The sequence below is a fragment of the Carassius auratus genome, unplaced genomic scaffold (assembly GCF_003368295.1).
Source record: "Carassius auratus strain Wakin unplaced genomic scaffold, ASM336829v1 scaf_tig00001753, whole genome shotgun sequence".
Taxonomy (NCBI): domain Eukaryota; kingdom Metazoa; phylum Chordata; class Actinopteri; order Cypriniformes; family Cyprinidae; genus Carassius; species Carassius auratus.
The window spans coordinates 508,601-534,460 of record NW_020523394.1 but is presented as its reverse complement, the minus strand read 5'-3'; the positions used below and the strand labels follow the sequence as shown (position 1 = coordinate 534,460).

The 25,860-nt window shown below is 36.7% G+C and overlaps 2 protein-coding genes across 2 annotated transcripts in view; one reads left to right on the top strand and one right to left on the bottom strand.

The window, feature by feature from the left end:
• Positions 1-1,281: 1,281 nt before the first annotated feature.
• Positions 1,282-9,041, bottom strand: LOC113069559 (homeobox protein CDX-1-like). The gene is made up of 3 exons (XM_026242711.1): positions 8,397-9,041; positions 2,275-2,423; positions 1,282-1,611 (listed from the first exon to the last, which is right to left on the bottom strand). Exons 1-3 carry the CDS (start codon positions 8,770-8,772, stop codon positions 1,420-1,422), a joined length of 717 nt encoding a protein of 238 aa, XP_026098496.1. The 5' UTR covers positions 8,773-9,041; the 3' UTR covers positions 1,282-1,419.
• Positions 9,042-21,043: 12,002 nt separating this feature from the next.
• LOC113069557 (platelet-derived growth factor receptor beta-like) overlaps positions 21,044-25,860 on the top strand; it is a 78,410-nt gene continuing 73,593 nt past the window's right edge. Inside the window, exon 1 of the mRNA XM_026242709.1 lies at positions 21,044-21,078. The gene's annotated coding sequence lies outside the window, so the exon portion shown is untranslated. The remainder of the gene's footprint in view (positions 21,079-25,860) is intronic.

Here is a 25,860-nt window from a genome sequence, read left to right as displayed (position 1 = left end):
ACCGAGCTGCAGAAACAGACCCCATCCGATGACGTCCATGCGGCCCGCCGCTTCTCCTCGACCTCTGGCTTCTCTGTCAATGATCCACTTCACTGAACACACACTTCAGCTTCTGTTTTTATCAATAAGCTGCATTTGTTTCCTTGTGTTATCACGACTTATGATCCACAGGGCTCATTGTGATCGGTAAACACTCACACGCAAACTGGTTTCCACCCTCTCAAAGTACAGCGGGGTTTAGAGCTTGTCACTGTATGATTGAGTTCAATCTGATCAGCATGTCAAGGTCACATTTGCCAAAATAAAGAGCATTGTTTTCCCAAATAAAATATATAAACAAAGGAACACTTATATTAAAGCATTTATATATATAATACATAATAAAAGTATTTTAATGAATTAAGTATAGCTTGTAATGCAGCTTGTATGATCCCGTGCAAAATCGAAATTTGCATTATAATGCATTGCACTTCTTCATAGTTAGATCTTTAGAACATATAATGCATTAAAACACACGACAAACAAGGAATCTGCAAATATTGCATTTTAATTCTGGTTATAATTACTTAAGAAAAGATATAATGTATTATAATGTAAATTATGAATACCTTTATAATGCATTATACAAAAAAGCTTCAAGTGTTACCAAACTCTAAAATGTGCAAAGAATTAACATATTATTTAAATTGCGAAGTATTTCTACAACCTTATAGTATTTCATTTATACTGAAAAAAAGCACAATATTTTATGAAAAATTTATTACTGTGATGAGATCCGTCATTGAGAATAATGGCACTTACATAAAACTCAAAAGTAACAATTCTCATCACAATATAGAGATTTTGGAAGAAAATGTTATTAATTGTTGTGAAAATAAAGTCAAAATAGGTCGTGATAGGTAAAAATGGATAGCCTGAATGCACTGTAAGTCGCTTGGATAAAAGCGTCTGCAATGCATAAATATAATAAGTATAATATAAAATATAAAATGCATTAAAAAAAAGATGATTTTTCTCCTCAAATATTATTTTTTTATTCAAATTATGCACTGTTTACAAATGAATGATTACACAGAAGCACCAGTTCAAAAAAAGAAGTAATTTTTCCATCATCCCGCATGTGTAAAATATTTAACATGGTAAAGCAAAGCAGTAGTGATACAAATATATCATCAGATCATCATCAGTAGTTTTGGCAGGTCATATCAAAAGCAGTTTAGACATCTAGAAACCATTATGACGCGTGTCTTCAGTCGTTCAACATACTCTGAGATTTAAAAAAAAAATTGAAATACTGTGCGCGTTATTCACAATAAAACGTGTTTGCGTGTCTTTCATGTAGTGCAATATGAACGCTCCACTCAGTGTCACTGAAACGGTGTAAACATGTCCTGTTTATCCTTCTGTCTGGAAGAGTTTTCAGTATTCCTCTTTGATGCTGATCGATATATTGTCTGTCATCAAGCTGTTATTGGTGCTGCTGACCATGGCGGTGTTGGCGTGGCCGGACACACTGACCGGTGTGGACGTGGAGCTCAGCTGAGCCTGCTGGAGTCGCTTCTTGTTCATTTTCCTTTCTTTGGCTCGTCTGTTTTGAAACCAGATCTTCACCTGGGAATCACAGAGATTCAAAATGATTTACAACCGATGAGGCTTCTAGCTGTACCAGACACATCCTGTATGAGAGAACTTTTTCATATGTGAGTGTGTGAGTGTGACCCTGGACCAAAAAACAGTCTGAAGTCGCTGTGGTATATTTTTAGCGATAGCCAAAAAAAAAAACAAAAAAAAACAACAACAACCTTGTATGGATCAAAATGATCGATTTTTCTTTTAAGCCAAAAATCAATAGGATATTAAGTAAAGATCATGTCTCATGAAGATATTTAGTCAATTTCCTATATATACATATATATATATATATATATATATATATATATATATATATATATACATATATATATATATATATATATATATATGCATTTTTAATTGTAGAGTGAAATATGTATGTGTTCAATAGTCTTCTGATATTCACACCCACCGTTTCTACAGAACTGAGTGACGGAATTTTAAAAAGGCATTGACAGTTATCTTCCTCTTTCTAAAAATTTTTCTGTGATTTCTAATATTCTGCATATTGCAATACATGCATCTAATTCTGTACAGGGACATCAAGTCCCTTCACAAGAAACTCGGGTACAATTAGACGAATCTCACCGCATAATCTCACAGGTTTGGTTAACTTCCTCTTTGCATGCTTAATGAACCCACCTGGCGTTCTGATAGGCTCAGGGCCCCGGCGAGCTCCGCCTTCCGTCTGATGGTGATGTAGCGGCTGAAATGAAATTCCTTCTCCAGCTCCAGACGCTGTACGTCACTGTACACCACTCTGTACTTGTCCTTCGTCCGTGTCTTTCCTCCTGCCGGCACAACAGGGTTACTTTTCATTTGCATATATTTAATAGTATTCAAGACAAGACACCTCAGGTCAATAGGCTAAAAAATATACAATTTAAGAATTGAAAATAATTAAAATTCCATGCATTTTTTTTGCAGTGTTATGTTTGTTTTTTCTAAATAAATATGCCAATGTCCATACATTTGCAGAGTAGAAATGGATAAACGTTAAAGGTTTTTATAAAGGGGATTTTGGATCTCTCCTTGTATCACTCCAAAAATCAGAAAATCAGAGACAGAAAAACTAAATTTTCACCATGTTTTTAGGAATAAAATGTTATATAAATCAGGGTGAATGATAAATGAACAAACGCCTCAGTAAAAATCTTCAGAATATAGATAGGAATAAAACTAAGTTTGTTGTGTGTGCGTTCTGCTGGTGAAATACTCACAGAAGGTATAGAATTGAAATCTAGCGATGCACATAGATAAAGTGCATTTTGCAAGTGTATTTAGGATGCTTTTTTCACTAGTCAGAAAAAAAACATACTGTGAAAAGTCAAATAGAGCAAAATCTCAAAATTGACCATGTTTGTCCTGCCTTTTTGTGTGTACAAACATCTCAAATGAGACAAAAGTGCCATTTTTACTGTGCACAAAGGGCAATATTTGAATGTCAGATAGAAAAATGCACAAAGCAACGCCCATAACTTTTAATAAGCTGATGATCCCCTGATATTTTCAGAATTAGCACAAAATTTGAATCCTTGGATTTTAGTTATAGTTAATATTTGTGCAGCTTGGATTTTAAATCCCATCTAAATGATTCATAATTTCAATAAAAAGGGCACTTATGCAGTTATAAAATAGAAATAGAAAGAAAGATGTGTTTCATTTGTGATGTCGTTTTCTGTTTTTATAATCGGTCACCATGCAGGACAGGCCTTGTGCTAATATTAACGTTAATATTCCTCTACAGAGACTGTGTGGTAAACCTCTTTCTCAGTCGTCTCACACTTTTGGTTTATCTTGAGAAGTTCTGTTTGCCTGAACAGATGAGCGTTTACCACACGACCTCATCTGAACCCGCTAAATAAAACTCAGAATTGTAAGTCAATGAACATGTGTATTGCATTACAGTTACAAAGCAAGTGTCTGAATCTGCTCAACCGCTGCAGGAGCTTTTTTTTTAGATCAACTTCACTTTTCCGAGCCTTTCTTTGCAATGACCTTTAAATTAAAGCAGACATTAAATTAATGAGTCCATTTTGTACTTCTGTCCTTTTACTGAGTTTCAGACGGGTATCAAAAACCTCTAAAGTAAAAGTAGGAAATGCTGTGCAAAAAACTTTTTGTTATGCAATTCACATGCCTCACAGAATATCCTCTTTTTTATTAAAATTATCAATTATTTTAAATGAATATTTACATTATTTACATTTTATATATATATATATATATATATATATATATATATATATATATATATATATATATATATATATATACACACACACACACACACACACACACACACACACACACACACACACACACACACACCAAAAAAAGGTTATGACAACTTTATGATTCTCAAAATTTTGAGTTTATATCTCACAATTCTAAAATTCAGAAATGTGAAATAATCTTTTTTTAAATTAATTAATTTATTTTATTCTGTGCTAATTTTTTTATTTATTATAATATTCGATATGGATATTCAATATATTTTATTAGATATGTAAAAAATAATAATGAATAAAACATAAAATGTAAAATGTAAAGTTAAAACTTTAATTAAAATTAAAAAGTTTATTATTTAAATACTACAAAATCTATAATGGTATTACTGAAACTTTAAATAAAATTAAACTGTAAAATAAAAAAAATATTTTACGTTACTTTTTAAATGCATATCAGTGATACTAAAATAACACTGAAGCACAGACAGACACAAACACACACACACACACACTGTCTGGACTGTCTTTCCTGTAAAGACCCTGAATGCAGTTTTCATAGACTGAATCTCTTTCTCAACAGTTTTCTTCCCTTTTTTCTTCAGCAGCTTACGCTGACTTGTGACACACACACACACACACACACACACACACACACACACACACACTCACAAATGTTTATTTTTGTGAAAAGTGGGGACATGCTATAGGCGTAATGGTTTTTATACTGTACAAACTGTATATTCTATCGCCTTTCACCAACCCTACACCTAACCCTAACCCTCACAGGAAACTTTGTGCATTTTTACTTTCTCAAAAAAACTCATTCTGTATGATTTAAAAGCATTTTGAAAAATGGGGACATGGGTTATGTCCTCATAAGTCACCCTCTCCTTGTAATACCTGTGTCATACCCATGTCATTATACAGAATTGTGTCCTGATATGTCACAAAAACAAGAGCACGCACACACACACACACACACACAGAGTCTCGTCCCCTTATCAGTGCGCTCTGGTCCTCCCACACAGCAGGGTGCGGCGCTGCCTCAGACTCGCTGGCCTCTGCTACTGTTAGCTTTTCACAAAATCTTTCACTTAGTTCGACTCTTAAGACGCCTTGTGTTTAGAAATGAGGACAAATGATCGAGCGGTGAACATTAGGCAACACCTTCACACACTGTTTCATCCGGTGTCACACACGGCTGACTCACTGTGCCTCTCTCTGATGGCGCCCTCGTTTATCTCTTTCCCTAAACTAATACATACGTCTGTGACATTACTAATGTGTTACATGTTTGGTAAAAGTCCTGGCAAGAGCGATTATTTGTCCAGCGAATGCAGAACCACCTTCTTGAACCAACAGAAGTTCATGTTAAGAGGACATCAATGTGTAGTTAGTTGAGTAGTTCTGTATTAAATGGGTTTTAAATGGATAACTGATTTTTACTGTGGTTTATCTCTTCAAAGCTGTTCTGAGAAGGCAAAAAAATTTAATTGTGTGCACTCATTAAATCAGGGTTTACAGTGTTTAACCTCATTACACACACACACACACACACACACAGAAATCAACACAGTCATATGATGGGCTGTAATAAACACAATATAAAGAGATAAAGACAGAATGTGTATCAGCAGATGCCTGTCCAAACTTTAGTGTGCTGCCTAACGAGACTGCATTTCACAGCATCACAGCCCAGTTATTTTAGTGTCACTGAGATATTATGATTTTTATTCATATTTTCAATTAGTTTTTATTATAATATTTTCTTTTTTTGTGTGTTCATGTTTTAGTTCATTTAGTTATTTTAGTTTCTGTTCATTAGTTTCTGTTTTTTTACATAATGTTTATATAGTTTACACATTTTGGTTTTACATTTCATTATTTTAGTAGCTCAAGTTAAACTAAATGGAAATTAGAAATGCTTCCTTTACATCTAAGCGAAATAAAATGTTTACATTTTTTATATTTTTAATTAGTTTTTATTTTTGTATGTTCTGTTTTAATTTTCTTTACAGTTTTAATTTGGTTCTTTTTTACTTTTAATTCATTTTGTATTGTTTATATAGTTATTATTAATTTATTTAAGTTATGTTAGTACATCAAGTTAAACTAAATGCAAATGAGAAATGTAGCTGATATAAAATAAGCTTAAATTCTATTGTTTATCTTTTTTATTTACATTAATTTTATTTCAAGAAACTTCTTTTTAAAGGTTTATATTTATTTATCTTAGTATACCAAATTAAACAAATTTAAATTTACAAATGTTGCCTTTTTTTTTTTTTTAATTGTATTTTATTCATTGTATTTCATTTCAAGTAACAAGAATGTGTTTATGGTTTTAGATGTAGTTTAATGTAATAATCCTGTCATAGACTATTCCATTAGTGTATGTGTTTTTTTTTTTTTTACATAAATGTAGGATAATGATTCATACTCATTAATTGCATCCGAAATAAAACTTTGTGTTTACATAATATATGTGTGTATATATTTAATATATGTTTATATTTATATATAATATATATATATATATGTATGTATGCATTTAAGAAATATTTACAAGTATATTATTTTTACACACACACACACACACACACATGGATACATCTATTTAATAGCAACATGAAGTAAATGTGCACATTTGAATTGTCTCCAGTGGTTAATGTCTCCATTATTATATAAATATATATATATATAAAAATGAAGTCATATTTATCACAAACACTGGTTGTATGTCACTGTTTTCCAGCAGGGGGCAGCAGTAGATTGCATTTAAAAGAGTGAAAATTACTCATTTATAAAATAAAGCTAATAATGTAAATAAATCATGTGTTTTCTCATGCATTCTTTCAAGGTAATGTATGGATCTGGATTAGTTTGTCAAAATTAGCTCTATATAAAACAGTAGATACTGTACGTCCCTATAAAGATAAGTAGGCCATTCAGATAAGTTAGGTGAGCCTCGTGCATTTCTCAAGGAAATTGAACAGCGTTTCATATTTTCAGCAGTATTTCCTGAACATTCTCATCAGTGTTTGTTTTAGTCACATGATGCATAATCGCCGCTCATGTGATGATATCAGAGCGTTTGAACAGTCAAACACAGTGACCGCATTTGCATCTTGACCAACTGTGTTAGACAACGGTCCTTTGAGAGCTTCAGTTCCTCCCTTGGCACTGTTTAGGAAATACGTCCAATTATTACTGAAACAATATCAGATGAGTTTGAAACGAATTGAATCAAATTGCTCAACGGCAACAACAAATGCAACAAATCATTTAAAAAAAAAAAAAAAAAAGAAACTAAGATGCTTCTGGAACTAAATCTCCATGTTTCTGTCTGAGCTTTATAACTTCACCGGGCTGACTGTGTGTGACATATTTACCCAAATATTCCCTGAAGAGATTAGTTTATCACTCAGTAAACTATTAGCCACAATGCACTTCCGATAAAGCCACAAACATCTATAATCGGCTGTTCAGCTGCATGCTCCTTCAGATCTCTGTAGATCAACAAAGATCAAACAGATGAATTCTGCTGGCATTTTGATCTCTCAGATGTAACGGCTGATTCATAAACTGATCTGTTTAATATTCTAAACATTTTTCAAGCGAAACATTCACTTTCTGAACTTTTGAAATGGTGCATTGAATGTTATCAGGTGATTATACTGGGCAATACTGTCTGATATAACCCATAGTGTATGATTTCCATATTGATATACCATGGCTTTTAGGTGCTACTCCAGTGGTTTTACATGTTTGTTACGGTAGCTATTACCAATCTTTTTGTCCAATTAACTTACTACTATTTAAAAAAAGCTTATAATAACATGGTACATAAAAAACAAAATGTATTACATGATCCATGTCCAAAACATGGCAGTTTCATTTGTATTGTACAAAAAAATATATATAACAACACTATAACAACATTATAACAACATCAATGTACTGCTATTTCCAAAAAGCATGAAATCACATGGAACATGTCTTAAAAACATGGTATTACCAATCTTACTACTATGGTATATTTAATAAAAACATCAAATTACATGGTATCACCACAGTGTCTGTCTAAGAAACATGGTATTACCAATGATATTGCCAAACAAACAAAACTACTACTATAGTTCATTTCATAAAATCATTACATGGTATTTCTAAAAACATGGTATTACCGATGGTATTGTCCAAAAGTGCAATGCTGGTATATAGGTAAAATGGTATATTTGATAAAAGCATCAAATTATTACCATGATGCATGTCCAAAAAAACATGGTATTGTATAAGAAACGTGGTATTACTATAAAATATGCCTAAAACATGTTATTACAAATGGCATTTTCTTAAACTGTTCTTTTAATGGGGTATTTCATAAAAGTATCAAGTTACATGGTGCATAAAAAACCTCAATGGTGTTACCATGATGCATGTCCAAATAACATGATTACCATAGTTGTTTTTTGATAGTGTGGAGTAAGTGAAAGCGTGTGCTGTGCGTCAGGAGTGGGTCTGATGTCTCACCCAGGTTCGCGGGAGCCGTGGTGCGTCTCATCCAGTCCAGCGGCTCTTCTCTCTCCACCGGCGCGCTAGGAGCGCCGCTCAGAAGACCCTGGTCCACGGGCGGAATCACGCTGACCTCCACGCCGTTCGCTGGGAGCGAGTGGCCCGTCCCGTGACCATATAGCGGCGGCCAGTCCTCGCGCGAAACCGGGTCGAACCCGGGACTCCACGAGCTGCCGTTGTGATGCAGGTCATTCCCGAGGACCGGACCCGGGTGGTATCCGCTGTAGTCCGGGTACGGGGCAGAAGGGTAGACGTTCAGGTGAGGCTGGCTGAGGTTCAGGTGTCTCGCGGGGTTGCCGTACATGGCCGCGTCCAGCAGGAAGCTCACGGACATTTTCCTCGCGAGCTGAAAAGTTTTACTTTAACTGAACTTCACCTTACCGGAGCGCTCGCGGGCGCGCGTTTGTTTGCCCAGCGCTGACGTCACGCCCGGGACACCCACCTGAGCTGATTTATGACAGGCGCACAGGTGCCGCTGTCAGACCGGAAGGGCGCCAGATCACCGTTGAGATCAACCGAGAGGCCGCGATCGACGCTCGGCTTCATACCTTTATCTTTGGCGCGTCTGTCACGTTAAGAACATTTACAACAAAACTTTGCATTAAGGTCGAAGAACTGACCTTTTATATGATGAAGATTACGATGAACATATGAAGTGATGAAGATCATTATTATGATGGGATGTCAAGGAACGTTTACACTGATGAAGATGATCACATCTAGTATGATGCTCTAAGAGCCAGTTTAAAGTGGTTGATGAAGTTCATGATGATGATGTTGGAGGTGATGAAGGCCGTGATGATGATGATGATGATGATGATGATGATATCTAGCAGTGATGAAGTTCATGATGATGATGTTCGAGGTGATGAAGGCAGTGATGGTGTGGTGTTGGTTGGTTTTCAGGGAGCCAGAGCGGCGCTCGTGGCTCTTTACATCAGAAAGCGCTCGTGCATTTCAAAGGGTCTCGCGCGCCGCACATCAAAGAGCCGCAATAAAAGCGACAAATGAACGCCACTGTAAATCAAGGCCTCTGTATTCAAATGATGATGACACGCGTGACAGGCGTGAGAACCAGAGGACACGATCAGTGCTGGAGCCGCTCGTACTGCAGTAATGCTGCTGCTTTACATTAACACTATTTATTATCATGCTGTATTACACTTTATATTGATTTTATTGGTTATATTACAATAGCTATATCATTATTTACAATATTGCATTGATTGGCTACTAATAAACAAATACAAATAATTGATGGTTTTAATTACTCTTCGGGTTTAGTTCTTCTTAGCCTATCAAAAAATGTAAAGATTATTTAATATTTTGATTATTACAAATAGCTTTTAATTGTATTCTCATTCGGGGTGAAAATGTTTTACATATACAGTACATAGTTTTGTGACTCTTCATATGCTTAATGGGTTTTTACTGTATAATCTTTATTTTCAATTCCCTTACTCTAACCCTCGCACAATACTTTCTGCATTTTAACATTTTTAATAAAAAATGATTTAGTAGTCTGTTTTAAATGATGAGTATTCAGGAAATGTCCTTATAGTAGTAATAGTAGTAGTAGCCTTTTATTGTCACTAGTCACAAGTACCAGCGAAATTTAGCCATCAACATTTCCATACACACATACAATATGACAAGGGGGTAGACAGGACAGGAAGACAGGAGATTGAGGAAGAAATAGCATAACACGAGGAGAGAGGAGGAGAGAGAGAACCCCCCCCCCCAGACTATGCTCCTTTGGGAGTAGAGTGATAGAACAGGAAAAACACCTCAGCAACATAAGCACAGAATCAGTACACTTTACAAAATGTAATTAAAGCAGTTAATAACCATGTCATTATACAGATGTGTTACTTTTATTACTTCTACTGTCTTTAACGTTTGAATCAGATGCTAATTATATAACAATAAATAATTGTTAAACACTATTTTTTAATAATTGTAATTCATTTAATTGTATTATTTCGTTTTTAATCAGTTTATTTATTTTGTATTTATTATGATATATATTTGTTATATATATAAACAAACAAATAGTAAATCATCTTCCTGTGTGTCTGTGTTTGTCCTCTAGGAGGCAGTAATCAGCTGTCATACACCCACTAAGGGAATTTTTTTTCTCATTGCCACAATCACTTCCCAGTGACTCTAAGGACAGAAGCTTTATCATGTAATGACACTGAAATATGACTCATCCTTTTACCAGTTTAATTATACAATTATTATATAGTTATTTAATATGCCATGAATTATTAAGCGAATGGTGACATTCATTAATGATAGAAAAAATACTACAAATTACACTGAAGTGAACAAACAATATTAACAAAATAGTGCATGTCATGAGCTCTTTATTTCAGAAAAAAAAGAAAAAAATATTTATACCTTTACAAAACATTATATTTCTTCAGAGGACAATGAAAGTTATACAGAATGTTATTCTAAACTTTATAAATATGCCAGATGATAAAATAACATCACTTTCTATAAAAGTAACACAACTAGTTACTCTTTTAGGGAGTAACACAGTATTGTAATGCATTACTTTTAAAGTAACTTTCCCAAACACTAGGAGAGTGCTCCAAATCTAATGGTCAACAGCCTTACAAGACAGCTGCCCATGTAGACAGCTAAAATAAGACTAGTTTGTGTGTGTCTGTTTCTGAACTGAGTGTGTGACAACGACATTCTAAGTTTTACAGACTTTAGAAGGCAGCACCTCCTCCTCCCAAAAGACTCTCTCTCTCTCTCTCTCTCTCTCTCTCACACACACACACACACACACACACACACACACACACGCACACACACACACACACACACACACACACACACACACACACACACACACACACACACACACACACACACACACACACACACACACTATGTGGTATGAAAATTGTAAAATAAATAAATAAAATTAAATCAAAAATAAAATAAAATAAATGCATATTATAAACACTGGTCTTTTATTGAAAAGAATATTGATAATGTTGTTGTTTCTTTATGAGAAGTAGGTTTATGTCATTTAAAGATAATAAAGAGATGTTATATGTCACAACAGTCCAATCTGTGATGGTGTTGCATGTTGCAACCTTAATATCAGTCCTATTAACAGGTTAATCGATGTTTTCTCCAGTAATGCGATATTTTAGAGAAATGCTTGATTAATACGCTACAGTTACAATTATACTTTATTTAATAAAATATGAATATAATAAAATATAAAGATAATTAAAAAAAATACAATATACACAGACACATAGCTTAACATATAGTGAAAGTGAAAGTGAAGTGACATTCAGCCAAGTATGGTGACCCTTCGATAGGGAGTCCAACCCTCTAACCATTAGGCCACGACCCACAAATAAAAAAATAAATATAATAATAAGACTAGCTAAAATTGGGCCTGGGTCCAGCTGGACTCCTCCTGTCTCCTCCCTCCCTCCGTGGTCCCTGTCTGATTGCCCCCTCCCGGGAGTCTGTTCTCCACCGAAATCTCCTCCCAAGTTCCCACCCATTCCCCCTCCCCTGTTGTTCCACGATGCGAGGTCTCACCTTCCGGGAGGGGGGAGTAATATCACACCCCTGGACTCATCCTGGTGTGTTTTCCATTCCCCATTTTCTCTGTGGAGAGTTCTTAACAAGTAATGTTAATGTACTTGTTCATCATTGTGTCAGTGTTTTATTCGCAAGAACAACAAAGTTACGAAATGCGCTCAGTGGAACAGTTTGTCCATTTAGGGCTACTGTAGAAACATGGAGGCTACTTCTGTGTAATGGGACCCGTGGTGTATGTAGATATAAACTTCTCAATCTAAGGTAATAAAAACTAAGTAAGGTCTTTATACACCTCTGAAAACATAGTTATGTATATTGACTGAATTGGCCAGGCAAATTTATCATTTTTATTTAGTTATAATTTAATTTAAAATTTATTTGTTTATAATTTATTTGATCTATTTTAAGTTTGTTGAATGCTATTCCTGACGGGTTGAGAAAACGTATTTCAACTACCATCTCTGACAACCATCTGTGGGTTAAACACTAGTTTCTTAGATTATTTATAATACAGCTGTGAAGCTGTCAGTACGTCTGTCTATACGTAGCTACCATGATGTACGGAAATGATCGAAACACGACATCGTCGCTGTCCACATCAGCATTTATGCAAATGACGACAGTTTATGCGCATATCAAATGTTGTCTTTATTGATTTCTTAAGTGCAAATATAAGAAATCACAAAAATGGTTGGATGGAAACCATGCAATAGGCCAACATACATCCTGATGGTCCTCGTTCCATATTTCTCCCAATGCTATTAATACAGACTCTGGTGAGTTTATAAATATTACTACTACTACTATCATTATCATAATTATCATTTGAAGTAATTTGCATCATTTGTCTGTCAACTTTGTCACATAAACTGTAAAGAATTTTTTGGGGGGCATTTTTAGGTAGCCTACTTCCTCTCATTGTACATAGCTAGCTCTCATTAGTAGCAACAATAAAAGAACAATAAAATGACTACAGCGTTTATTACAAATGTCATTTGGTACTCATATTTTTACAAGCCTATGCTGAAAAACAACAAAACAAAACATAAAATGGGGTAAAATGAAGAAAGTTAATATTGTAACTGAAGCAACTGTTGAGAGCATTATTGTGGTGCTGGGGCCTGAGCAGGGTGAAACTGGGGAGAGTTCAGACTCAGTGAATACAGGCCAGACCAAGTAGCCCAGAGTGCAGTCTGGACGATGGGGCGGGGGGCGACACGTTGGGGAGGACACCTCAGCGGTTATTGGTTTATGATTAAGATGAGCTTATTGGTGTACAGATGAGTGATGATTTTACAGCTTATTGGTATAGAGAATTATGACGCTGTGAGCAGGATTGGAATGCGGAAGTAGACACTTAGATGAATAAACTTTTAATATAAATTAAAAAGTGAATTTAAATGTTGTGTTTTTGCATTTATTGTTGCATTTCCACAACATCCCGTATTAATACAAAGAGTTTTGGATTACGATGAACAGAATAGAAATAAATGGTCTACTCCCTCAATGGCTGCATTACTCGCTGGTTTGAAAATGACAAGGCAATATAATGCGAAGTATGGTTATGTAGATAGTCATGGAGTACCTTGATTTATATATTCAAATTATATATATATATATATATATATAATGTGACGAGTCAGCTGCCTCCTCCCTGATTATCACCGGCACCCCGTCCTAAATCGCCGCCCTTCACCAGGCTCCCGACTGGAGTGGGTGTGTGAGAGGAGGGGCGCTGGACGAGTCAGGGCTGGCGGCGTGTGATGGGGCACACCTGAAGGAAGTGGAGCCTCATTACCGCCGCTGTTTAAAAGCCCAACGCGCCTCTCCTCAGGAGACCGGTCTCTTCCCCGTGCATGCACACTGGTGTCCTCGTGGGTCCAGGAAGGGTGCGTTGAGGGACTCCCGCGCCACCAAGGCGTGAGCTGCCGGACCCGCGATCCGGATGGGAACCGCACCCGTATACACGGCCGACGGGCCAGGATGCCGGGCCGTCCATCCCCTACCAGCGCCGCGGCCAACGAGAGAGACGCGGCCGCTAGGAGAAGCCGCCGCCCCTCGCGCCCCGGACCAAGGAGGGGAGCGCGTGCGGCCGCCGGACTCCGCCCCTTGCCTGGACCCTTCCTTGATGAACACTGCCCGACCTACACAAATCCCGCAGCACAACGAGGACACCAGATTCCCTGTTATTTTGGACACTTTCCCCCTTTGGCCACTTTTATTCCCTTTGTTTTATGATTTCTGTTAATAAAAGCCTCTCCGAGGCCTGACGCCACGCCCACTGTGTCTGTCTTGTGCTCCTCCCGTGACACTGGTGGAGAATGCGGGCAGGCGGAGCCTAGACAGCGCAGTTGGGAAACGTCTGGTGACGTCACTCCCTCTCGCTTGCAAACGTTCGTGAGAACCCAGACTGGGACGGAGGAAAACTGGGGACAGCCTCCCAGCCACACAAGGGGTAAGTGACTTTTCCATTGTCATTTTACCCTGTGGTTGGTTGAGGCTGTCACTAAAACCCGGTTTCTCTGTCCCTGTTCTGGTGCGCTGCGAGAGGGAGGACCGCCCGGAGAGGAAGCCCCGCCCACTCCGACCGTTTGGAGCCTGGTTGAGGATGGTAGCACTCCCGTGTGGGCGGCGCCCTGATGACGGGGATGTCGCTTGGGAGGGGGAATGTGACGAGTCAGCTGCCTCCTCCCTGATTATCACCGGCACCCCGTCCTAAATCGCCGCCCTTCACCAGGCTCCCGACTGGAGTGGGTGTGTGAGAGGAGGGGCGCTGGACGAGTCAGGGCTGGCGGCGTGTGATGGGGCACACCTGAAGGAAGTGGAGCCTCATTACCGCCGCTGTTTAAAAGCCCAACGCGCCTCTCCTCAGGAGACCGGTCTCTTCCCCGTGCATGCACACTGGTGTCCTCGTGGGTCCAGGAAGGGTGCGTTGAGGGACTCCCGCGCCACCAAGGCGTGAGCTGCCGGACCCGCGATCCGGATGGGAACCGCACCCGTATACACGGCCCGACCTACACATACCCCGCAGCACGACGAGGACACCAGATTCCCTGTTATTTTGGACACTTTCCCCCTTTGGCCACCTTTATTCCCTGTGTTTTATTATTTCTGTTAATAAAAGCCTCTCCGAGGCCTGACGCCACGCCCACTGTGTCTGTCTTGTGCTCCTCCCGTGACAATATATATATATATATATATATATATATATATATATATATATATGTGTGTGTGTGTGTGTGTAACAAATTGTCACCAGTCTCTGAACGTCACCAATAATATTCTGAACATTCCCTTAGCCCCTACGAAAATTTACCATGGTTCTGCTACAATAACTGTAGTTAAACTATGGTGTTTTTATAATTACAGCACATGGTAATTAATATGCCAACAAATATTTTTACTACAATAAATCCATGGTTACTTTTTGCAAGGAAGGAACTATACAGGTTCTAAAGAACTTGCTCAAAAACACTTGTTACTTTCTGTTATTTGTTTTCTGAACTGCACAACTGAAAACCTCATTAATCCTCACAATCCTGTCACAACTAAATTAAGAATTCATTATGAGCAATGCATAGCACATGATGTTACCATCAAATATGAGAAACCTTAAAGAATGATAGACTGATGTAAATGACTGAAACCTGTTGTCATGCACGTGTTTTCCATAGCTTTTTATTAAAACATTATACATTGCAAAGTTTAACTTTAAATGACATCAATTAATACATCAAAACCAGTTGATCTCAGTTCATTCTTTATTTCCCTTCAATGAACTTAACACACAAATGTGTTTCATGCCGCAAAAAATAAAACAAATAAAATAACAGTCCTTGGAACAAAATCCAGTGTAAAGAAAAGCCCAGAGGATCACCACGCTGGCCTCTTCCTTGTACCCTGGTGGGTTAAACTTGAAAGCGTTCCCTGGTACTGTTCATCCGTCTGAACTCATTCCATTCAGGAGACAGGAGGACAATTCTTCCAGTTGGCCACAACTTATAGTGTAAAAACAAAATACAGGAAAGATAATAATAATAATAAAAAAAGTTTAACAGCCTTGTATTACAAAATTCAATTGGAGAATGAGCATTAAACGATGAAATCTTACTGTCTAGCCAGGCAAACTGTGCCGCTTTCCGAAAAACTTCGGAGCACATCCCTAAACCATCTGCAAACCAGAGATAGTGTTAAATATGCAGAGTCACCCGCTGACAAAATAACTTCCCTGTGGATTTCTAGGAAGCTGTTGAATCAAAAACATACATAGGTTTATTTATACATGTATATAAAAGTTATTAAACATTATATAAACACTGAATACAGACAACCTTGCTTTAAAACTCTCATTAAAAACTCTATAGATTGTTGTCACAACTGCATACTCATTCTTTTATAATAACACTAATAAAATGTTAATATATACAGTACTGTGCAGAAGTATTAGGCATGTTAGTATTTTCACACTGAAAAAAATAGTTTTAAGCCAATTAGTTATATCTTTTGCTGTAGTGTGTCAGTAGGATATATTAGTCTACATTTCCACACATTCATTTTGTCATTAATTGTAATAATCCAGTGAGATATATGTATATATTTGTATGCATGATCCACATGAAGATCTTTTACATTGAATATAAATATTTCTGTCTTATATGGTGAACAAAATCCACATTAGATCGCAAACAGAAGTTACTTAAAACACTTGCTGCTGTCTGAAAAGGAATTAAGCTGAATGTTTTTAAATGTCTTTGATTGTGATGTTAACTGATAGCTTATTTATTAAATAATCCACAGCGCTGACCAATATAGTACTTGTACACAATACCAATTTCATATCTGAACAACTATGTAGCTGTAATAACTAAAATACCTCTGCATGTACACACATATGTAATTATTAGTTCTTAACGAATGTACTGTATGTGCACAAATAAACTGCTTTGCTAGACTCTGCCTGAAGACATTGTCTTTTGAATGGTGAAGTTCTCCTCAGTGGTTGAGCTCTAAAAGAACAAATGTCAAGAGGTAGGTATATTGCTAGATATAGTACAGAGTAATGTTTCATGTAGCAACATTCAAACAGCTACATACATTTGCAGAGTGAAGCTGTCCAGGAGAACAGAACAACTCCACCTCCTGATCATGTCATCCTGAAAAATAATAATAATAATAATATACACACATGTCTATTCAAATAACTTGACAAATGTAATGGCATACCTCTGTAAAATCAAACCTAAGAACTAAAGCCATGTACAGAGTGTACTGTTACAATCCACAAAGAACAATAAAATGAACAATTTATAACAATTATTAACAATAATTATTCAAATTGAACGTACCATGGATAAATAAATGATCGAACATCGCATTTCATATTATAAGATATTTACACAACCACTTTTACTCACCTCATGCAATCAACGTTGAATAGCGTTAATACTCGGAGCAAAATGTCAAAGGCGGGGAAAACAAATATGGGCGGGGCAACGCGTGTCGCTCCGCCTCGAAGTGTCGCCCCTCCCCATCGTCCAGACTGCACTCTGGAGTTACTCGGCCAGACGGACGATGACCCAATCGGTTTGAAAGGTGAATTTTTGGAAAGAGGAAGGATAGTATCTTTGATTAAGAAGGTGCAATCAGAAATGGTTAATGAGGAAATGGATGATGATGATGATGATGATGATAATGTTGGTGGTTTGTCTGATTTTTCAGATGTGTCAGATGTTTAGCAAAAAAGCTTTGAGCTGGTTTATTCACTAGATGAAATAAATAAATTCTTGGATGAACCCTTTGGAAAATCTGTTGATGTGCGGAATTATTTTTCTGATCTGAAGAGGTTTGAGACTTCTGTTCATTGTTGGCAGAGGAAGGTTGGAGAAGATGAATTCAGTCAGAGAAAGAGATTTCATTTAAAAAAAAAGTTTCTTGCAAAACTGCGAAGGGATAAAACCCCTATAAAACGTAAATTAAAATAATTAAAATGTTGGTTCATCACTCAGAATTGGTGATCCTCTGCCCATCTTGACTTCTGAGAGATACTCCCACTCTGAGAGATTCTTTTTATACCCAATCATGTTCCCAATTGACCTAATAAGTTGCAAATTGGTCCTCCAGCTGTTCCTTATCCTTATACATTTAACTTTTTGGACTCTTATTGCTACCTGTCCCAACTTTTTTGGAATGTGTAGCTCTCATGAAATCCAAAATGAGCCAATATTTGGCATGACATTTCAAAATGTATCACTTTCAACATTTGATATGTTATCTACATTATATTGAGAATAAAATATAAGTTTATGAGATTTGAAAATTATTCCATTCCTTTTTTATTTGCACAGTGTCCCAACTGTTTTGGAATTGGGTTTGTATTGACGGAGGGAGAGACGAGAGCAAGAGAGCTTTGGTGGCTGAATTAATTCAAATGAAGAATGTAAATGTTTCTTTTTTGCAAGAAACACATACAGATTGTAAAAATGAAGTAGAGTGGTGGGAGGGGGAGAGCGTCTTCAGTCACGGTTCAAATTTGAGTGCTGGAGTATTCTTTTTTCAAAGAATTTGAACTTTAAAAATGTGTTAAATGAAGAAAAAGAAAGGGGTAGAGTTTTAATGGTTGCTGGAGAAATACATGATTTAAAATGTATTTTCATAAATGTTTATGCTCCGAACAATGGATCAGATCATGTGGAATTGTTTAGGAAGTTGCAGAGTGCATTAAAAATGTGATAATGATTGTTCCATAATAATGGGTGGGGATTGGAATTGCACCATAAATTTTCTTTTAGACAGGAATAGAGAAGCCTCATCCACTGTCTAGTAATGCTCTTCAGAATATTATTAAATAGTTTGAGTTGATGGATGTGTGGAGGAATATGAATAAGAGAATTAGACATTATACATGGGTTAAAATAGTAGACTCTGATGTAACTGGAGCAAGATTAGATAGAATATATATAAGTAAAACAAGTATGAATAGAGTATCTAATGCTAATATTTTCCATAGTGGTTTTTCGGCTCATCATATTCCAACCATAGATTTCAACATCACTACTTTAGAACGCCCCATTTCAATTCTAAATTGCTGCAGGATAGGTCTTTTTGTGAAAAATTTGGTGATTTTTGGAAATTGTGGAAGTTGAATAAAGGTAATTTTGAAAAAAAATTACACAACGGTGGGAGGTGGGGAAAACACAGTTAAAGGTTTTTGGTCAAAATTTTTCCTACAATACTACTGTGTGTGTTAAAAAGAAAATTGAGCAGTTGGAGAAAGAAATTATTGGTTTGGAAAATGTGATGGATGTAAATGTTTTGGCTGTATCAAATGGTTTAAGGAATAAGAATCTTGAATTAAGATCTATCTTAGAGGAAAGAGCAAAGGGTGCTTTGATTAGAGCAAGAATTTCTTCTATCAAAGACATGGACTCTCCCACTTTTCACATCTGGAGCAGAAAGGTGCACAACAAAAGCATATTCTTCACCTGCCCAAGTAAAATGGAACATTAACTTCAAACCCAACAGAAATGAGGAAAATGGCAATGGATTTTTATGCAGATCTGTATGGTAATACTGACTGTGACTCTGAGAACATGGCAAAATTATTACAAGGACTTCCAAAGTTGCAACCTGGGGATAAGAAAAAGCTTGACACCATGATCAACCTTAATGAACTTTCAGAAGCAGTTCAGCAACTCTTCACAGGGTATGTCGCAGGAATAGATGTTTACCTGCTGAATTTTATAATACTTTTTGGACTGTTTAGGTGAAGATTTTTATGAAGTGTGTTGCAAATTTTTTGAAAAGGGAATATTACCAACTACCTGTCAGAGTTGCTGATGTTATTGATGTGTCTTGTAATGAAAATTGTGTCGTTGGATTTTTGTCTGTTGATCAGGCGAAAGCTTTTGACCCGGTGGGCCATGAGTATATTTTTAAAGTCTTGGAATCATTTGGGTTTGGGAATTGTTTTATTTCATGGATCCAATTGTTGTACAAAGGGGCTTCAATAATGCTTAAGATGGGGAATTATTTGACTTATCCTTTGCCGGTGAAAAGAAGCATTCGACAGGGGTGTCCTCTCTCAAGGCAACTTTACAGCCTAGCAATTGAGCCCCTGTAATGCAAATTAAGAAATGGATTAAAGGGTTTCCTTACCTTTTGACTTCATTCCACCAGTCCATGCTAAAAGTGTGGGACATGACTTTTTCTGTGACTAGAGAGACTTTGCGACCACAGGACTGGATTATGGGAGAACCACTGTTTCATAATTCTTTGATACAAACAAACATTTTGTCTCCAAGCAGTGTGAGGAACTGTTTGGTCAGAGTGGGATGTTCTGAAGCGGATGGTGGCTGCGCGAATTAAAATTAAGTTTGCTTATTTCAAATTAGTTAATAATATTATAGATTTTTCTGCAATGTGGCCAGTGGGGAGTTTTTTGTGTGAGGTCGGGGAGGATGAAATGTTGGTTTCAAAGATGTAATGAAAGGGCTGTAATTTGTATTGATTAAATTGAATTTTTGTATTATTATTTATAGTTTTGTAGATTTTTGGATGACTTACTGGAATGAAATATGATAAATGATCAAATAAATATGGTTTAAGCATCTCTCTCTCTCTCTCTCTCTCTCCCTGTAATAAAGAGAAAAAGGTCTTACTCAGCTCTTGGACGTTTTTATGAATTTACAAGCTGTTTATGTGTATGTGTTGAGCTCTCAGTCAGCACTATATGCCACTATAGACGCACCTTTCCTTCACCAAAACCACACTTTATTCCATTGCATTTTCCATTTCTTCACTTTGGCTCGAGCACTTCTCTTGTTTCTGTTTCTCTCTTTTGTTTTTCCTTCTTTTCTTCTCTTCAGCTGGGTGCCTCATTGTGAGTGCTGCCAGACTTCTCATTTCCCTGCAGCTTGTGTTTTCAGCGAAATAGAAACAGGCGACTGTTGCTGAGGAGTTTTGGCTGGGCTCGTGTTTTTGTGTGTTTCTTCAGGTCTAGTGAACCTCTGGAAGACAGACATCGCTGCGTTGAGCCTCGTCCCCAAGATTTCTCCACACGGTACGGCTGCTTTTATTTTCAGGAAACTGTCATTGCTCTTTCATAGTTCAGCAACTGCCATTTAAAGATTTGGGGTTGGTAAGGATGCATTAAATTTAACAAAGGGCAAGATTGCAAATCTGAGCACAGTTTGAGACATTGTTGAAATTCTTCTGAAACTCTAGTTAGAGACACATGTGAGATAACCAGGAGAAACAGGAGACATCTATATAAGCTTGTTTCTGGAGAAATTCTGGAGAAAAAATTAATTGTGGGATGAAATGTTGCTTTTACCTTTTTTATTCTCTGGCAAAAAAAAAAAAAAAAAGAACAAATGAAAAAGAAAGTTAGGTAACTTGTGAAAAAAGTTGCAATTACATGTATTTATTTATTTATTTATTATTAGACTTTAGTCTCCCTTAGCAGAAATAATTGAGACAGTATAATATTTTACTTACATAATCTTTTAGATCGTTCTTGCACTTTCTGTCACTAAGTTGCTTGTTTTCATCCAGATGTTGGCGAAGATAGACAGTCGTTTGATGTTTTATGAGCATATGAGCTTATCTGTCCACTAATGTCACGTCCGATTTGCGAACTAATGACTCCTTTGAACCGATTCACTTTAATGAATGGTTAAAACTGATCTGGGTCGAGTTTCCCGATAACGATGTATCTTAGAGTGCTCTCTACGTGCAAGGTTACAAATGCTCGCCACAATTCCAAGCGCTTTTCCCAAAACATGTACTTGACATGAACACATTCTACGTGCTACTTAAGAGTCGCTGTCCATTCACGAAATTTGTGCTGAAATATAACCTGTGGAATCGTATTCTGAATGTTCAACCTAATAATCGTCATCTGTTGTGGATTAGCAATCATAGAAGTCTATAATAAAGCATATACCTACAGGCAGAGGCACTGACAAAATGGCTGAACAAAAACACAAGAAAAGATACCTTTCAAAAAAATGGAGGGAAATAAAGATATTATTTTTAATAGCCAAGATGGCACTTGTTGCTTTATGCCCTTTTCATGGCCCTCAAGTAGAGTCTTCAAAACAAAACAAAACAAAACAAGCAGCCTTAATGTGGAGACCTATGAGGCCTATGAAGTTGTAAATCATGCTATACTAATGAAATTAAAATATTTTATTGTTTTTAATAAATTAAATATGGGTTACACTTTATTTTACAGTACGTGTACTTACATGTACTTTTATAGTGTACATACACTATATTTATCTAAGAAGGTTCTGGTAACACAGGGTAACTACATGGGGTAGGGTTAGGTTTAGGGATAGGTTCAGGGTTAGCACCTAGTTATTACATAGTTATTGTAATTACTATAATAAGTACATAGTATATACATGAGGAACAGGACTGTAAAATAAAGTGCTAATGAAATATGCATTCCAAAAGTTATAAGTACCTACATATTACCATCACCTAAGTAAAAAAAGAACTAAGGTTTACCTCAGATTCACTAAAAAGAGATGGCCATCTCTCCCTGAAATCTTTCACAGCAGGGAAGTGATTAATGATTTCTCATCTTTGATAGGAGAAAGTCTTCTCCATTTTTTCGCCAATTACATTTTCTGAATTTCTTTAAGAATATCAACTCTCTCCTTCTCTAGAAATGGAAATGGGGGCAAGTAGTTTGCTTCAAGTAGTTTTTTTTTCAGATAGTGCACACTTTTTACACTATAGCAAGGTGTGAAAGTAGTCCTTGACAAAACTGCCTCAAAATCCAGAGAGTGCTGCTCTTTATCTCTCCTCTGAAAAAGTCCAGATCATACTTCTGTGGTCTGAAACTGGGACCTGTCTGCAAGACAAAACTGACAGACATGAGACCCTGTGAAGTTTTCAATGAATCCTTCCACAGAATGTGCTCCCAAATTATCAGCCATCACTCTCACCACAGTGACTTTCATGACTTTTCCTAAACTTGGAATAAAAATACTGTCTTTTTTCAAGTTTGAAGGTTTTTTTTTTCAGGTTTGCACGTTTTTTCAAGATTGGTTAACAGTGGGTCTAGAACTTTCTGAAATCCAAATCCCTTTGTGTCATCTGCCTTACAAAGAATGGCTAAATTAATAGATGCCGATGTTGAAGGTGCACATGCTGGAAAGTTTCCTAACACCCAGTAGACAGTGGTGACTTTGTGAATCTTGCAAAAAGTTCCCAAGGGATTGCACACTTCGAAGTAATCGATGTACAGAATAAGATTTAAAGAGCCACACAGATGGGAAATCAAAAATTACCTGTATTACAGTGTATGATGTAGCTGTCCATCAGTGTAAACAATGTGCAAAGTAATTAAACCAAAAACTACAAGATTTATAAAGTTATTGGCTTCTAAAGTAAGGAGTCGACTCTGAATCGCTGAAACGAGTCGTTATAGATTTCAAATCTTTTGCCCATCTCTATGTACGTCACTAGGAACACTTTGCATAATAATCTCCGCCACAGTGTGTTTTTAATTGTAAAGGCAAGTTTGTTTTATTTTCACTGCCAAAGAATGAAGATCAGAAGACCCAATGGCTAAAATTCATTTTTACCACAATACCAGAGCAGTACAACAAATCCCTTTTGTTGTGTTCACAACATTTCACTGATGACTGCTTTTCTAATCTCGGTGGGTACAAGGCGGGATTTTCAAAGCATTTGGCCATAAAAGAGGGTTCATTACCAACTTTATTTAGACCAACAAGCATCTCCGAATTACAACGCGAAGTATGATTATGAAGTAATGTGTTTGTTTTCTCCCGAGCGTCTTATCAGTATGTGTGCTGTCTGCAGCCTTTGTCTGTGCTGATCTTCATTTACAAACACGTCATTAAAATGAAGTGTAACAAGTGCTGCTAACAGATATTCTGTGATAAAGTAATCCATATGAAAACAACGCGATGTCTGTTTTTCACGTCTCCCTTCTTTATATCTAATGTGACCACGCCCCCGCGCTGATCGCGCTATTCAGATTCAAACTAAAGCATGGCTTGAATACACCCACACAGAAGAAAAAGCAGCGAGACTGTTCAAGGTTTTTATTTTACTGTTTGCTTCGCGATGAGAGGAATAAGACATAATTCACCCCAAACAGATGCTAATGCATTGTTTACTATGACGTTGTGTGCGGAACAACCAATCAAAACTATGTTAGTTGACCAATCAGAACACAGTATGCTACCAAAAGGTGGGGTTTAAGGAAACTGAATCTTTTGAACAGCTTCGCGCGAACCGTTTGGGGATCTCTGAGAACTGAGGTAATTTTAAAATGATATTTTGACAAAATGACAATGTTTTTTAACCTTGGATGGATTTAAACCTGTTGTACAGGACTTATAAACAGTGATAGGAAGCTTAGAACTTTCATCTCTCAACATTCATTTTCATGAAAGTGAGATCCAGTATGTAAGGACTGGTAACCTGATGCACATCTAGTATTTTTTTGAGTGACTAGGTCCTTTTCTTCAATATTCTTCATGACTTGCGACAACGACTGGAGTATCGGAACACACTGGAATGTTCTGTTGTCTTTATTTTCCAGTATGTATACTACTGGATCAACAACTGAAAAATTTTCTGTCATAAATTCTTTCCTCTTATATGCTGTTGAAAAAGGTCCATCTTTACCTAAAGCTGAACTGACAGGGTTTGATTCAACATTTGTTTACTTTTTTCCAAATCAGAGATAATCGTTGGATCTATGTCACAGTTATGGCTCTTTAAAGCGGACTCAACAACATCTATTTTTTTTTTTTAACTGGAGCAGATGCAGAAGAAGATATGAACTGAAGCTCATCTATGATTTGATCTATGCACCTGTTGGACACGTTGAAATTACTTTCCAACTTTAGAAAAAGTTGACCAAACTTTTTCTTTATAAGTTCAGACAAATGATCTTGTGCTTCATCCAGTTCTGTGTCATCCTCAGAGACCTCTGAAAAATTTTGTAAAACAGTGGGATTTGGGTATTTTTTCAAGACTTCCGTTTTAAAATGGGAGTGTTTGTGTTTCCTGTGTTTATGTGTAGCAAAGGTTGAATAAATGTATGTATATGTATAACTGTAAGGAGTATTGCCATTACCTTGCATAACCTTGAATGGTGAGTGTAAACTGTGGAACATAAGCAAGAAATGTTAATGTCAATTGTATTTTTTTTTTTTTTTTTTTTTATACCAAATTTGAATAAATAAACTGATCTGTTTTATTAGAAATTTGAACAGTTAACGTTAATTTATTTTGGAACAACTTTGTTCAAGTATCAACAATAAATGTTTGCAAGATCATCTGGTAGAGTTAAGGTTGCCTTAACAACTCTATAACAATGGCAACCACCACGAACATCTTAAAAAGCACACAGCAACTCTCTTAAATGTTTAAAAAACCTTAACAACTGCTTTGAAACATCCTCGGGTATGGTGTGATCCCAGCTGCATTCATAAATGATTTCGGCCATTTTGAAGCTGCTTTATCTGCTGTGTCTGCTAATGTTGAAGTCAACAGTGCCAGCGTGGGTCGATGGCGATGGCGGCGTTAGATTTTCCTTCTATCTGTAACATAATTGTTTTTGGTTCCTTTCAGCGATCTGATGTTCTTCTGCTCTCTCTGACGCAAATTGTATGCAGTGAAGCTTTTCTAAAGCCCAGAGAGACGTTAGCATTAAAAAAGAGCCCGTTCTGACATGGACTTCAACCTCATTCCTGCCTTCTTTTTGCTTCAGAGCTAGCATTCTTTCATATTCTTCTTTTTTCTTAAAATAGTAGGCACGAGAGATATTTGTTTCTCTAATAACACTATT